Source organism: Rattus rattus, chromosome 2 (assembly GCF_011064425.1).
Source record: "Rattus rattus isolate New Zealand chromosome 2, Rrattus_CSIRO_v1, whole genome shotgun sequence".
NCBI lineage: Eukaryota > Metazoa > Chordata > Mammalia > Rodentia > Muridae > Rattus > Rattus rattus.
This window is the reverse complement of record NC_046155.1, coordinates 39,439,621-39,455,253: the sequence shown is the minus strand read 5'-3', so window position 1 is coordinate 39,455,253 and position 15,633 is coordinate 39,439,621. Positions and strand designations below refer to the sequence as shown.

Sequence of the window (15,633 nt, the reverse complement as noted above, 5' to 3'; positions counted from 1 at the left end):
GAGGCTCCCCATTATCCTACCCACAGTTTCTTGTTTGTTTTAGATTTATTTAATCTTACTTATATAAGTATACTGTCGCTGTCTTCCAACACACCAGAAGAGGGCATCAGATCTCATTACAGATGGCTGTGAGCCACCATGTGGGTGCTGGGAATTGAACTCAGGACCTCTGGAAGAGCAGTCGGTGCTCTTAACCTCTGAGCCATCTCTCCAATTCCCTGTTTGTTTTTGAAAAACAGGATCTCACTGTGTAGCTCAGAGTGGCCTCAAACTTACGCTCCTCTTGCCTGAGCCTCCCAGGTGCTGGGATTCCAGGTTCTTACTTGTTTTTTAAAAGCACAAATGTGGGCTGGAGAGATGGCTCAATGGTTAAGAGCACTGACTGTTCTTCCAGAGGTTCAAATCCCAGCAACTACATGGTGGCTCACAACCATCTGTAATGAGATCTGGTGCCCTCTTCTGGTGTGTCTGAAGACAGAGACAGTGTACTTACATATAATAAATAAATAAATAAATAAATAAATAAATAAATAAATAAATAAATCTGTAAAAAAAAAAAAAAAAAGCACAAATGTACTCATTGCCATGTGGGGGTTTTCTTGCTTAGATCATGTCTCTGTGGACCCAGGCATGGTGGCCTGCCTGTCTGCAGAAATCTATGACTAAATCAGTGGTTCTCGACCTTCCTAATGCTGTGACACTTTAATACAGTTCATGTTGTGGTGATCCTCTAGCCATAAAGTTATTTTTGTTGCTACTTCATAACTCTAATTTTGCTATTATTATGAACCGTAGTGTAAAAAAAAAAAAAATCTGTGCCTTCCAATGGTCTTACATGGATGGCCCCTATACAAAGGTCACTCGAGCCTCAAAGTGGTCGTGACCCACAGGTTGGAGAAACACTGGTCCAAATGAACAAGCCCTGAGCTTTCTCGGGGCTTTACCAGGAAACCAAAAAGCAGTTTCCTTCTCAGCTGGTGACAAACAGATTTTTTTAAAAAGAATGTTAAGCAAGCTAACTCCTATCTCTCTCTCCCTCCCCTTTCTCTTTTAAAATTCCCTTCTCCGTAGTATATACTCCTCCGACTTCCATGCAGTGAAGAGAGAATCAGATGGGACCCCCGGGGGTCTCGCTAGCTTGGAGAACGAGAGGCAGATTTATAAAAGTGTCTTGGAAGGTGGTGACATCCCTCTTCAGGGCCTGAGTGGGCTCAAGCGACCTTCCAGCTCAGCGTCTACTAAAGGTAACCGACAAGCGGAAGACTACAGGCACGTCTCCTTCATGCCTGGTCCCTGAGTGTTGGTAGCGGGTGGACCTCCAGCCACAGGGACAAAGCTGCCTATCCGGGTCCAAGTCCAGCCTTTGGAGCCGCCTTGTCCCCCTCACCTATTTTCTTGCCGGCCATTTTTCTTTCTGGTCTTAGTGGTCCCCACCCACAACCTTGCTCTCTCCAAAACATCTCTCTCTTTTTTGTTGTTCTAATAATACCCCTTTTCCTAGAAATTAGCCGAGCTTCAGCCTCTCCTAACCGGCAGGGCGGCCATTTTCTTTCGTTGCATCTTTGCACCTGCTTTGCAGCACAGATTGTTTTGCTTCCAGACATCAACTGGGGACTTTTTAAAGCCCTTCTGACAACTGAGCATGTTACCTCTCCTTTCCCCCCACCCCCTTAAAAGCAGCTTCCAGCTTTAACCTAATGGGTCTGTTTATTTTATTCTGCATGCTTACCAGTGGATCGTAAAGGCGGGAATGCTCACATGATTTCTTCATCATCAGTTCATAGCCGAACGTTTCACACTAGCAATGCTTTAGGCCCCGGGTGTAAGCACAAGAAACCCCTGTCGGCTGCGAAAGCCTGCATTTCGGAGATCCTTCCTTCCAAATTCAAACCCAGGCTCTCTGCTCCCAGCGCTCTTTTGCAGGAACAGAAGAGCGTCCTGTTACCCTCAGAGAAGGCTCAGAGCTGTGAGAACCTTTGTGTTTCTTTGAATGATTCCAAAAGAGGCCTCCCGCTCCGTGTTGGGGGGAGCATCGAGAACCTACTCATGCGCTCCCGGCGGGATTACGACAGCAAGTCCAGCAGCACCATGAGCCTACAGGAGTACAGCACCAGCTCCAGGAGGCCTTGCCCTCTCTCCAGAAAGGCTGGACTGCATTTCTCCATGTTCTACCGGGACATGCACCAGATCAACCGAGCTGGCCTCTCCTTAGGCTCCATCTCCTCCTCGAGTGTGCGAGATCTTGCCTCCCACTTTGAAAGGAGCAGTCTGTCGTTAGCCAGGGGTGAGCTGGGCGCTAGCCAAGAGGGCTCAGAACATATCCCCAAGCACACAGTGTCCTCCCGTATCACGGCCTTTGAGCAGCTCATTCAGCGGTCTCGGTCCATGCCATCCCTGGACTTCTCTGGCAGGCTAAGCAAGTCCCCGACACCTGTGCTCTCTAGAAGCGGCCTGACCTCAGCTCGTTCAGCAGAATCCCTCCTCGAGTCTACCAAGCTCCGTCCCAGAGAGATGGACGGGATGGACTCCGGAGGGGTCTATTCGTCTCCCACGTGTAGCAATATGGCGGACCACGCCTTGAGCTTCCGGAGCCTTGCGCCCTCTGAGCCCCTTTCCATCTGCTCGGATGAGCTAGACCACTGCTCAAATGTTTCTAATGACAGCAGGGAGGGCAGCGGGGGCAGTGTTCATGGGGACTTCCCCAAACATCGCCTCAACAAGTGCAAGGGCACCTGCCCGGCTTCGTACACCCGGTTCACCACTATCCGGAAGCATGAGCAGCAGTCCTCCAGGCAGCCAGACTGGCGCTCGGATTCCAGGGGGGACAGGAACAGTCTCCTCAGAAACATCTACCTGATGGGCCCCCTCCCTTTTCGATTGAAAAAGCCCCTTCAACAGCACCCCAGACAGCCTCCCCACGATGACTCCTCAGGGTGCCCTGCTGGCCAGAAGGCAGACCTTCCCTGCCAGGGCCCTCAGGACCAGCCCCACTCTGCGGGGAAACCCATGGTCCCCACTCGCCTGTCTTCCCGACACACCATGGCCAGGCTTAGCCACAACTCAGAGCCCCCTCTGGACAGATCCGCAGGCCTGGAGGATTGCACAAGGGCTGTTAATAACGGGAACCCCGTGCCCTACTCAGACCATGCCTTGGACAGGAACAACAATCCACAAAGTGAACTGGCAGCAGCCCATGGAGGTGGCATTTTGTGTGTTTGACCAGTCTCACCTCCCCGTCTCCACTTGGCTTGCTCTGTCCCTCCCTCTGTGTGCTTCTGGTTCTCATCTTCTGCCTTGTCTTTTGCTTCTGTTTGTTTTGCTTGGCAATTAACCATGGCTTGTAGTGGGTGGCTGCACTTCTTTAAAAACAAACCCCCCACCTCATTTAGACTAACCAACCAAACCGTTTCGAAAGAAAAATTGGCCGTTTAGCTCATATCCAAAGACTGGGTTCGTTTGAAAACCCCGGTTCACACCAGTTCCCAGCCTCCCTGTGGTTTTTGGAGAGGCAGCCTCTCTCCGTGGCCCTGTGTGTGTGTGTGTGAGTGTACGGTCTGTCCCCGTTAGAGCCTGTGTGCTTCTTTGTGGGGACACTTAAAAGAATGTCCCTTTCTTTGCTCACCTTTGGCCTTCTGGTGAGTTGTCTCTGTGTTAGACTGGTTTGCAAGTAAATCCAAAAGAGCAGGTGGGGTGGGGGCTCAGGGTTTTTCCCTTCAGAATTTGTCTTTGAGTATTTACCAGCATCTTTATAAATTTGACCTTAATAATAGAGAAGAGAAAAACTGGCTTCACACTAATCCGTGGCTCATTTTAACTCTGTTGTGTTGTTTTTGAAGATTCAGAGTCACCAAGACATTTTATACCAGCTGATTACTTGGAGTCCACAGAAGAATTTATCCGGAGACGGCATGATGATAAAGAGGTAACTCTCATGTCTTAGCCTTGCTGCTTTTCTTCAGGGAGAAAAAACAAAAAACACAAAGGAACTGAACTTTCTGGGCATCTTTCAGAAGGGTGATGGGGTACGGTGGGCGGGGGGGCAGAAGCAATTGTGGCTTTTCACCAGCAGAGTTTTATAAGATTTGGGCTCCATTTGTTCCTCTGTAGTTGACTTTGCCAGAAAGCAGGACTGACTGATTTGCATATACTCACTGGGCTATAGTACCACCCTCAGAAGCTTGGAGACCAGAATTCACGTTCTCCTTAATATGTCCCGTGTTTAAGGAAGTCTACCTTCCCATCTCTCCTCATAATTGGCATGAAGCACCACGCTTCATATGGGAGAACACTGTAGTAGGAAAAATGGAAGGTGGCAGCGCTGGCCTCTCTGCAGTTTATGAACAATTGGGAAGTTGCTTGTGGTTCTGCCAGCTTTAACTTAGAAGGGAGATGCCCGTGTTAGTGCTGGCAGACTCCACACGAGAACTCCAGAGCCTGGGCATTTTCTTGGAGCTGCTGAAATGGCTCTGTGTGGGATGATTGCCAGGGTCTGGAATAGAGCCTGTTCTGGAATATAGTAAAAGGCTTAGGACGCAGAATCCTCTCTTCTGCTGTGATAGAGCATTCCAGTGCACATGTTCTGGCTGCACATTCCCAGGAAGGAGGGTCCCATAGATAAGTTCAGTGTCCACTTTCCTGTCATTTGTTAAGGGATGCAAGGATACTTCGAGCTGCTGGCAGTGGGAAAGGATGTTCAAACATGAGAACCCTCGCCGCATCCTTTTCTGTGCTGGTCTAGCGTGAGTGGTTCCAGAGTCTAGGTGGAGTTTCCTTCACCGCTGCAGAAGACAAACATGCCTGTCCTTGCCCACCGGGCATGACTTCTGCCTCCCGAAAGCCAGGGGAGGCGTTTGAGATCCAGAGCTGTTAAATTGTCAAATCCAAAACTGTCCAATGACAAGTGTCTGTCAGGACTCAGGGCAGATCTCCTTCCAGACGTTTCTATATGTGTTCTGTCAGAAAGAGCAGGTCTGCATGCCATGAGAGGAAAGATAAAATTCCATTTTAGTGATGAGATGCTAGTATTCAGTAGGGAGGGTCTGGTGGGTGAGTCTTACTAAGAGGATCTTGTACTAACGTGGTTTAGCAGTGACTCCATTGAAAGCTGCGTACTTAATGAGAGAAACTTGCATCCTGGGTGACGTTGAGAGCTTGAAACGGCTCATCTTTCCTCGTGCATACAGGCTCATGTGGCTAACACACAGACCCGGTGAATTCACTGACTCAGGTTTAAGTCTTTTCCATTTGCTCTTTTCCAGGGATAACGTACTGTCAGCCAGAGCAACAGTCAGTGCTTTTGAACAGGGCCTCAGGCACAAGTCCATCTCCACTGCTGTAGAAACAGTATGGAGGAGGATCATGTCAACCCATTACCGTTGACGCTGACGATAATGGCTTTTCAGAGAGGGAGACCCCATCTGTTCTTGAAGGACCTTTTGTGGTCACCAAGCCAACTCCCTGTTTCATTCAACAAGGGCATGGCTCTAACAGGGACACGCCCCAAAAGTGCTGGGCTAGAAACTAAGACTCCACCTTCCTGGGACTGCACTTTCGTCTAGCTTACTCCTTTATTATGGTTTTCTGAGTGCCGCAAGCCCCATAGCCATTTGTTGAGTTGTTGTTTTGTAGAGGGAAACTGGGCCATTATCCTTTAGAGCTGAATGTCACATGAGTCATTTAATTGTCTGCTGGAAGAAGACTTACGTCTAGCTGAGCATGTTAAGAAATACCAGTTCTAATAAATGCTTTCCCACAAGGAGTATTAATCCCAGGAATGAGAACTGCAGTGAAATAAGGAAGCGAATTAAAATTCTTTTCTACTGGGCCATTGGAATAGCCCATGAATGGTATTTGGTGAAAAGCAACACGGACTCATAGAAAAAGTCTTGAGTAGCAGTCGATGGTTATTTTCTTTTTTAAAACATATTTCTTACTTATTGTTTGAGAATTTCATGCAAGGACACGACATGTTTGGATCAAATCCCTCCCCCACTTCCTCTTTTCTAACTCACCCCATACCCCTCCCCCAACTCTCCCTACGAACCCTTTAATTTTCTTAATAGGGGTAGCTGTTTCTTCTAACCCCAGATGCTGTTATTTTCTCTACCGTATTCTCTATCATTTCTTGAAACTCAGCTTCATTTCCCGGATGTAGAAACAAGTCAGTGGGACAGAAACAAGACCTCTGTTGGCCACATGAGGAGCCTTCGCTGTATGTCCTGAGGCCTCCTAAAACTTATGCCCAGGGGAAGAGTTGGCTGTGCTGGGGGAAAAGTGCTGCATTCTCTGCTTTGTGTCACTGAAAAAGAAGCAAAAACATGACCTAGTTGCTAGAGAGTCAAGACCCATAGCCTGAGAGAGCTGGTGTAGTCAGGGAAACAGCATGCCCCATCCTGTCTTGGAAACACTTTAGGAACTCTAAGGCAGATAGGGAGGCCAGCTACCAACCAAACACGATTACAGTGCCTAAGCCCTTGAGTCTTTGTTGCTTTGGACTGAGCCCCGGGGGTAGTCAGCCAGACAGAGGGGTCATGTAGAATCATGTGTCCCATATCCCAGCGTCCCCATTTCCTCTGGACAGTGCTCTCTCCTTCCTACAAAGTGTATTGTGGATGGTTACCCTGAGAACTTAGACGTTGTGTCCGTAAGTCCCTTTGACAGTGATCTTTAATGTCTCCTCCTTGTTCACCAATACCTTCTTCCTTAGTTGCTTATGTGGCCATTTTCCATTAAGCTGGACCAGATGATTCACTGCCCATCTTATGCAATTTCATGGCAGAAACTTTTAGCGGACCAGAGACGACTTAAGCGCGAGCAAGAAGAGGCCGATATTGCAGCTCGCCGCCACACAGGTGTCATCCCGACTCATCATCAGTTTATCACTAATGAGCGCTTTGGGGACCTCCTCAATATAGATGACACTGCAAAAAGGAAATCTGGGTTAGAGGTCTGTTTTGGTCGCCGCCAACTGCTGCTTGACCCAAAGCAATATTTGCCTTCCTTTGGCATTGCCTTCTGTAGGCCAATTTAGTTCTCCAAACAGCGCCTGTCATCCTGGCTTTCTTAGCCTGCTTTGGCTCTTTTGTGGCTGGTGAATAGACGTGAGCCCCACTATGTCCTGTGCTCTATCTGTTAAGCATGCCTGGCTGTGGGACTGGGATCCGCTGGTGCACACTCGTACTGCATGCTTAGAGCCTTGGCTGCCTCATGAGTCCAGTCCTCACCATCCTGCATTTGACTGTGATACCATGTTGCATTGTGGTCTGCTTAGAAACTGTGTCCCTTTGGCTGTGTGTCTCAGAAGCTCTGGATATCCCAAGAGTCTTCTGTAAAGAGATGGTTAATGAAGCTTTCGTTATTAAAGTTACCTAGTGACACTTTATAGCACGTACTGAGGCCCCCAGACTTAGTGGCACTGCTGTTGAAAACTCAGGAGAACAGTACTGATTACTCAGTTGTGCTGGGACATTTCACTGAAGTTTGAAACTCTTGACTTTGGCAGCTTGGGTAAACTCGTGGAGAGTATGAGAGCACTCTGAGAGGAGCTTCATCTGCTCCCTCAGTTTTGACATTTCTAAGCTTAGACTACAGACGTTTAATATTCCAGCAGGAGTGAGAAGCGAGAGTGTAGTGGTTTTATCCAGGTCTTGCCTCCCTCATCAATGTCGGTATGGTAGATCAAGGGCCAGCTTTCGAGTGAGAATTTAGGTCCTGCTGTGTGGCCTTTCAAAGCCCTGCTGAGCCAATGCCTTCTCAGGGATGCTTATGTGTCTGTGGCATATTGAGCTGGGCTTTTTTGGGCTGGAACAAGTGACCCCAGGAACTAGTTTTATGACCTGTTAGTATAACCAACTTTCTGTCTTTCAAGTGACAGAGGTATCATTGACTGTTTTTTGGGGTTTTTTTGTTTGTTTGTTTGTTTGTTTTAAGAAATGAAAAGTCCCTGGGAAGAAGTATTAAAAGAATTTGACCTAAAGAAGGAAATTTGAGGGGGTGGGGAGCAGATTCTAAATTAGAGAAAAATAGAGATGTGACCAGAAAGAAACAAAAGTTAGCTAGTCCACTGTGAGTGACAGGCAGCTTCTTGGTGTACGGTGGGATGGCTCCTTTACAGAACATTCCTGCTCTAAAGACTCTTCTCTCTAGCCCAATTCAGAGGTCTGCCTGCCTGTGAGGAAGAAGATGGCAGCCCATAGAACTGCCTTAGGGCGAGTGGGCCTCAGTGTTGCTCAGCAGGAGTTGCTGTGACAAGGGAGGCACTCTTTTTCTTTTTTTTTTTAAATATATGTTTTTTATGTGTGTGAGTACACTGTAGCTGTCTTCAGACACACCAAAAGGGGGCATCACATCCTATTACACATGGTTGTGAGCCACCATGTGGTTGCTGGGATTTGAACTCAGGACCTCTGGAAGAGCAGCCAGTGCTCTTAACTGCTGAGCCATCTCTCCACCCCAGCACTCTCTTCTTACTGGTCCTGCCTTTCCTCCAGAATGATATTTCCCAAATTGTGTCAGAACCCCTAAAGACATACAAAAAAGACATCAAAATGCAGGCTCCTGCGTCTCACCTGTGATGTTTCGACCTGGGGTGGGATCTTAAGTTTTTGCAGGGTCTTAAGTTTGATGCTTTGAGGTCCACATAAAGAATCATTGTCCTTTAGCCGACTGACGTGACAGAGTTGGAGCAGTGAGACCAGCAAGTATGAGTACACTGTGGTGTGTGGATACATTTCACTCCCAGCAGGAGTCAGCAGCCACTAACTTCGGTGTGATACTCTCCCTGTGTAGAGCAGAGACAACTCAGTTGGTGTTTGGGGTATAAAATCACCTTCGTATGAAGTTCTATGTCAGCCAGGTGAGGTGTACAACCTTAATCCCAGCGCCTGGGATAGAGTTAGGAGGACCAGGAGTTCAAAGTTGTTCAAAGAATGAACATTTGCTGCTGTGGTATAAATTTTATAATGTTATAATGTTCACACAGCCGTATAGCTGGGTGACATGGGTAATCCTCTCTCCCCACACTTTTTCTATTGTTTCTACAAGTTTTTTTTTTTTTTCTTACAGTTTTGGTCTTTGGGTTTTCTATTGTGAATATTGTTATTTATCCTTATTCTCACGTCCGTTCTGCTCCTGTGTGCCTACAACCGTTAGAAAGTACGCCATAAACACAGGCGTTAGGATCTGATATTAACTTGATGACAAGGTGCTTGTTAAGTTACCCCTAATCTGTATGTATGGGAACTGCAGCCGGAAAATACAGGGTAAAAAGTCTGTAGGGAGAGCCAGTCTAAGCCCATGCCTGTGATCTCGAAGCTTGGGAGGAGGATATAAAGCTCAAGGCCAGCCTGGGATCCAGTAAAAACAGAACCTTAAAACAGAACAAAACACAAACATTCCTGTGGTGTAGTATGAACCCTAGAAGACGCCCGCAAAGCCCAAGCCCAGAAGCCTGGAAATGTAAGGCAATGACTAAACAGCTAGACTAGTGTGATGATACTTTGGGGCGCCTTTTCTCACCTCAGCTCCATTTTCCCCTCCCAGTCTGCCTTTGTCTTCCAGTCTGGTAGAGGGCCTACCATTCATTTCCTTCATGCTGTATCTAGACAGAGGCCATAGCAGCCAAAGAGGTCAGAGGAACTCTGATAGAAATAGCTTGTGCATGTGATTTCAAAAATGTCACATGTCCCTTTAACAACAAAACTGGTTAAAATAACCACTTTTAAGAGCAGAGAAGAAAGGGATGCAAGCTGATAAAGGTGAAGTTCTTGCCAGAGTTGGGGCTGAACAAATTCCAGGCTGAGGTTAGCACATAAATGTACTTAGTTGGGACAGGAGAGGTGACAGATAGACATTCAGGTGTGACTGGGGATATGGCCACAAGCCTCCACCCAGGTTAAGGAGAGAGATTTGATCTACCAGACAATTGAGAGCTGAAGCCAACATCAAAGCAAAACCGTGAAGTGTGGAAGAATCTGTGGAATGTTATTTGTGTTCCTGGGTGACAGTTGATTAGACTGAGGAGAAGGTAGAGTCAAAGGAAGCTTTGTGTCTGTGGGAAGCAGAGGTCAGGTCCAGAGCAACAGGGTTTTGAACTGAGGGGGAGCAGACTCGGGTATGAGTTACTGACAGACTTAATGAGACTGTGCAGACAGCTGGGGGTGGCTTTCCAGGCCGGGGTGTCTAGGGGAAAGGAGCCGCCACAGCTAGGATGGTGTTTCGTAGTTAGAGATGTTCTCAGGGTTTACCGTAGTAGCTTTTTCGATGCCACAGACGGTAGGGACTTATGGAATGCAAGATGATATGATAGGTGAACCAGACTCTGTTATACGTTCAGTACCTAACTTATCCCAGGGAAACAGAAGATGCCCCACAAGGAGTAAGATGATAGGCAAGGCTTGTCTGAAGACTTCTGGCTGACAGTAGCCACGATCAGCTTGCCTGAGGGGCTTTTCAAACCATCTCTTAACTACAAGTGGCCTTCTTGAAGGGGAATTTCCATGCATGACACAGCTGACTAAACACCATCTATCATGCTGATGGGGTCAGGTGCTGCGGTCTTGCCCGGATTTTTAAACCAAAATGAACTGGTTAGAGTGGATCTCTCTGCTTCGCTTTCTAGAATCTTGTGGGGAAAAAAAAATGTGTCCTTTTCATTGTTCATCAATCATGTTTAACTCCGTGTTATTTCTTGTGTTTAGATGAGACCTGCCCGAGCCAAATTTGACTTTAAAGCTCAGACACTGAAGTAAGTGCTTCCAGTCACACCTGCCTTCTTAGCTGCCTCTTTGGAAATACTGTTTGCTTAGGGCAGAGAGTGGGATAGGCAACTGTTGCTTCACAAAGATAGATGTACAGATAATCAACAGTAGGTGACACATGCCAGCACCATTACATCATAGGTATTACATCATAGGTATTACGTCATAGGTATTAACTCGTTCAACTCTGATGAGTCAGGACTGTGTGGAGTAGATACTATTATTTCCACTTCCAAAGCTTAGGAAGCCAGTATGAAAGAACTCAGCCCACCTAAGAGGTCATAAAGTCAGGATTCAAACCCAGCACCTTAGGGTCTGAGGCTGGCTCGTATGCTCTGTCCCACCCTCTTTCTACCTGAATAAGTCCTCTGTCTACTTGACTAGGTTGCAGCCTGATCTGACCCAAGAAAGAATCAAGAACCAGACTCTAGGAATATAACTTGGCCTGTTTTTTCTGTAGCGTTCCAAAGGAGGAAGGAAGTCCAGGGGATACTAACATTTCTCTAAGTGTGTTCCTCCCGAGCGTTCATCCTGCAAGATGTTCCTAAAAAACAAAACCAAAGAATGAGTATTGTAGAAATGACTCAGAGGTGCAGCTCATGGCATCTTTAGGCCCCTCTCCCCCTGGGGAGATGGACTGTTACTGGCGTGTTCACGGCCGTGGAGTTCAGAGACAGAAACTGATCTGCTTAGTTAGCCCAAATTTAGGTGACCAGAAAACCTTTCTATTTTCTGTGGAACATAGTTTTGGAAATGTTTCCACAGACAGGTTCCAGAAGGACTCGATAGCTCTGTAGCTAATTATAGATTAAAACAGACCATGAATTTTCTTTGGCAGCTGATAACATGGCCAGCCACATCCCATTGTCCTGCCAATAGGAGGCACCATGTTTGGGGCTGAGGAGGGAGTGCTTCCATTCGTGGGTGATGGGAAACAATGCCTCTAGGCTCATCAGCCATGCTTCCCATTTCTTCGAACACAGAAGGAATGGCCAGGCCAAATTTGTAGAACCCAGGCATGAATCCAGGGTGGTTGGATTTGACTGTATTACTCCACTCCCTTAGGCTGCTACAAGAGATGGCTCTGTGTGTTTGTGTGTGTGTGTGTGTGTGTGTGTGTGTGTACTTTAGATTTAGAAAGTTGTGACTCTGCCACTCACATCTCTGCAACTATAGCCAGTTTATCAATGTCTCTTACCCTCAGTTTTCCTCATTTGTAAGATGAGACTAAAACTGCCCCCCCCCCGCAAAGAAACTAGCCAGGGTAAACCAGTAAGACGTTTTGCACAGTGAAACAGAAGTTCATACTCAAAAGATGGTATCTACCATCCTCATATTTGACCCAGAGAGAGAATAACAAGGACACATGAATTAACTTGTATTTTAGTCAAAGAGAATATTTTCCTTTAAATTGAGACTTTAGGTGACACGTCCTTTTAGAATTCATTTTTAAAAGCCCCCCACCCCCTTGAGTAACCAATCAGATAGAAGTAGTAAGAAGGCCAGAGGTCCACAGGACTGTCATTTATCAATACTGCTAATGCCTGCCTCATGTTCCCATCATGGCATGCTGCCCTCTTAACAAATCTATGTCCCGTGGTTGGTAGTCCATGCTTAGCTAAGGATAGAGCATTATGAATGTGTCCCATTCGTGAGCTTAAGACATTAGGGACTGTTGTATGATAGGGGCGGGGGCTTGATGTTTGGTTCTGGAATCTGCAGATGACCATGTTGCATTGCAACAATAAAAGGATATTCAAATCTGAAAGTATCTATTGCTATTAAGCCCCAGTCCTCTAACACCAGACCTAGATATGTGGATCTTGTGGGAGCTGAGAGTGTGGCCTGAAGGGCTGCCCTGGTGAAAGCACTTTCCTCGGAGACTACCCCTGGTTCCCTCTATTAAAGGGTTGGGTCAGACCAAGCTGCTGCCTAATTAAGTAAACAGGGCCTCGATATAGAAAGAGGTCAGGTGTCACAGTACCTAAGCTAAGCTTCTACATCAGTCTCAGGATGTCCATGTTCATCTTTCTCAGAGTAGTGAATCTTTGCTTAACAGTGGTGCCATTTCAGGTCCCACCTGCCAACACAGTGTATGACACCTAAAGGGGGATTCAGAACACGTCATGGAGAGGGCTTTGGGAAAGGACTAGCCAGAGACGTGCCCTTTTCACAAAGCTGAACATCCTGCATCCTTTTGCTGGGCCTAGTTTTGGAATCAACTCCCAACCCAGGGTCCACACACGCCTCTTCAGGATGCTTTTATCCAGCTTAGAGTCAGTGTTTTGTAAGTTTTCCAGCTGTGCCCTTTTGCTTGGCTACACTCCTCATGTAGGGCTTCCTGCAAAGTGGCCGCACCCCTTCCAAATGATGTTGGGTTGGAGCAAAAATTAAAAAAAGTTTTTACTTTTTTAACTTGAGAAAAGTTCAGGTTATTATTTTGTTCTGTTTTCACTTTGTTTATAACTTATTTATTTTTTCTCACGAAAGCCAAGGGTCCTGGTTAGTGTAAATACTGTCCAAGCTGAGGCAAACAAAGAGTTGGGTGTAGAAGAAAGGGTTGGGAGGTGGAGGGAAAGGCACAAATAACATTTGAAAGATCATCCATTTTTCGTTCTAACTTGTATTTTCCATGCCGAGAAGGAAGCCATGACTCCAGACCATGTACTCTACTGGACGTTTCACCCGCAGTTTGCAGCTGCAGTTGCCAGCCTTGAATTAGATGCTATGGTCAGATAAAGGGACATTGTCACCAAGAGTTCAAGCTTTCTGACCAAGTCCCTGAACTAGTAAATCTTTAAATTTGGCTTGAACTCAGCCTGCCCCACTTCAGAGCTTCCTAGTACAGGTTGATGGAGACAGATGGTGAAGGCGGGGGATGGGTAGAGGGAATCAGAATGTCATAACCTGAAGTGGTTCAGGCATGTCTAGCTACAGAACACAAGGGGCAGTGAAAGTATCCAAAGAGAGGCCATTTAATAAGTTAAGGCTGGGGGTTGGGGATTAAGCTCAGTGGTAGAGCGCTTGCCTAGCAAGCGCAAGGCCCTGGGTTCGGTCCCCAGCTCCGAAAAAAAAGACAAAAAAAATAAGTTAAGGCTGCTGGGCTCTACCCTGGTGCATCTCCAAGACAGAATTCCCTCCCAAACAACACATTAAGAAAATCACAACCAACTATTATGGGCTCTGAGCAGTCTCCAGTGCTAGTAAGTGTTGTGTGTTAACACCCATCCCATAAAAGACTACAGAACTACCAGACGGTTGGGGTTCTCACTTCCAAGGATGGAGCCTCCCATCTTCTGGAACTCTGTCCCCTTTGACTCCATGTAAAGTCTTGTACTAAAAGCTGAAGTGTCTTCCCCACGCGCGTTTTGAAACATCTACTAACAGGCAACGACTTTCTGTCAACAGGGAGCTGCCTCTGCAGAAGGGAGATATTGTTTACATCTATAAACAGATCGATCAGAACTGGTATGAAGGCGAACACCATGGCCGGGTGGGAATCTTCCCACGCACCTATATCGAGGTACCACAGCCCGCAGCTCTGTCCTTTCAGGAGAAGCCCAGCATGCCTAAAACACCATTTTCTTACCATGTCCTGTCTTCTCTTCCCTTCTCTTCCTCCCCTGGCCCTTCTCTTTTGCTTTCTTTCCTTTCTCAGCTTCTTCCTCCAGCTGAGAAGGCTCAGCCCAGAAAGTTGGCGCCCGTACAGGTCTTGGAATATGGAGAAGCCATTGCGAAGTTTAACTTTAATGGTGATACACAAGTAGAAATGTCTTTCCGAAAGGTAAGCCACACACACATCTCATCCCGGCTTTGGGGGCCTTTGGATGATGCTGTTTATCTCAAAGGTGTCGGTTGCTATGGCTGCTAATCTGTAGCCTCAAGAACACAGTGGATTGGTCGAAAATTGAAATAAGCGGAACCAGAGGTTTTCTGAGATGAGAGTGTATTTATTTTGATTCGACATGTGTGAATGTGTTGCCTGCATGTGTAGCACATACTTGCAGTGTCTGTGAAAGCCCAAAGATGCTGCTGGATTCACCGGAACGGGAGTTACACAGGGTTGAGAGCCACCATGTGGGTTCTGTAAAACAAAACCCCAGGTCCTCTAGTAGAGCAGACAGGGCTCTTAACTGCTGAGCTGTTTATCCATCTCCCAAGATTTTTTTTTAGTTAATTACTTACACAACTCAGTTTAGTCACATTGAGTTTACCAATCAAAGCCAGTATTTATAGCATCTTAGACATCCTATATTAACTGTATTCAACCAACATTTAATAATGGACATCGTGCTGACAACTTGATTTAGGTTTATAATGTCTCCATATACCAAGTGGGGAGACAAAGCCGTGGTACCAGGGGGAATTTTAAAGGCTTTGAAATCAAAAGTCAAGTTACCAGAATCTCATTTTGTGTGGAGGTGAATACTTGATCTGAGCCTCCACTGCCTCATGAAAAAACATGGAGAGAGAGAGAGAGAGGGCCTTTTCAGGGTGTTGTGAGAGACCCGAATGAAGCAGTGTGACTTGGGCCAGGTCAGCATTCAGTCCACAGGTGGGAGCAGTTCTTGTGGCAGAGCTCAACCCACTCCATAGGTGGTAGGGTGGGGGAGGGGGGTCTCCACTGACTTAGACATTCTCTACATGTCATGTCTCCAGCTTGCTGAAGATGTGAGAATTACTAATTTTATTGCCTTGGAAATAGATAAGCAACCTTATACAAAGAAGAAACTAGATGTCTTCTAATTGCCCGTTGTCAGGGAATTCATGATTAAATTGTTACATAGGTGGAAAGAGACTACCAAGGGGGGTCAGTAAAGTTTTTATAACATCTGCACATGATGGAGAATAATGTGAAGCCTTGTTCCATATACTT

The 15,633-nt window shown here is 46.6% G+C and overlaps 1 protein-coding gene across 34 annotated transcripts in view; it reads left to right on the top strand.

Annotated features, from left to right (window-relative positions):
• Positions 1–15,633, top strand: part of Sorbs1 (sorbin and SH3 domain containing 1) — a 115,599-nt gene that overhangs the window by 76,626 nt on the left and 23,340 nt on the right. For 18 of the 34 annotated variants that reach the window (XM_032891916.1, XM_032891914.1, XM_032891907.1 and 15 more), the window contains 7 exons: positions 1,072–1,244; positions 1,733–3,199; positions 3,837–3,922; positions 6,779–6,946; positions 10,698–10,744; positions 14,166–14,280; positions 14,416–14,541. In XM_032891916.1, coding sequence (XP_032747807.1) covers positions 1,072–1,244; positions 1,733–3,199; positions 3,837–3,922; positions 6,779–6,946; positions 10,698–10,744; positions 14,166–14,280; positions 14,416–14,541 — 2,182 coding nt within the window. The remainder of the gene's footprint in view (positions 1–1,071; positions 1,245–1,732; positions 3,200–3,836; positions 3,923–6,778; positions 6,947–10,697; positions 10,745–14,165; positions 14,281–14,415; positions 14,542–15,633) is intronic. The other 16 variants (XM_032891930.1, XM_032891929.1, XM_032891932.1 and 13 more) reach the window with 3 other exon arrangements.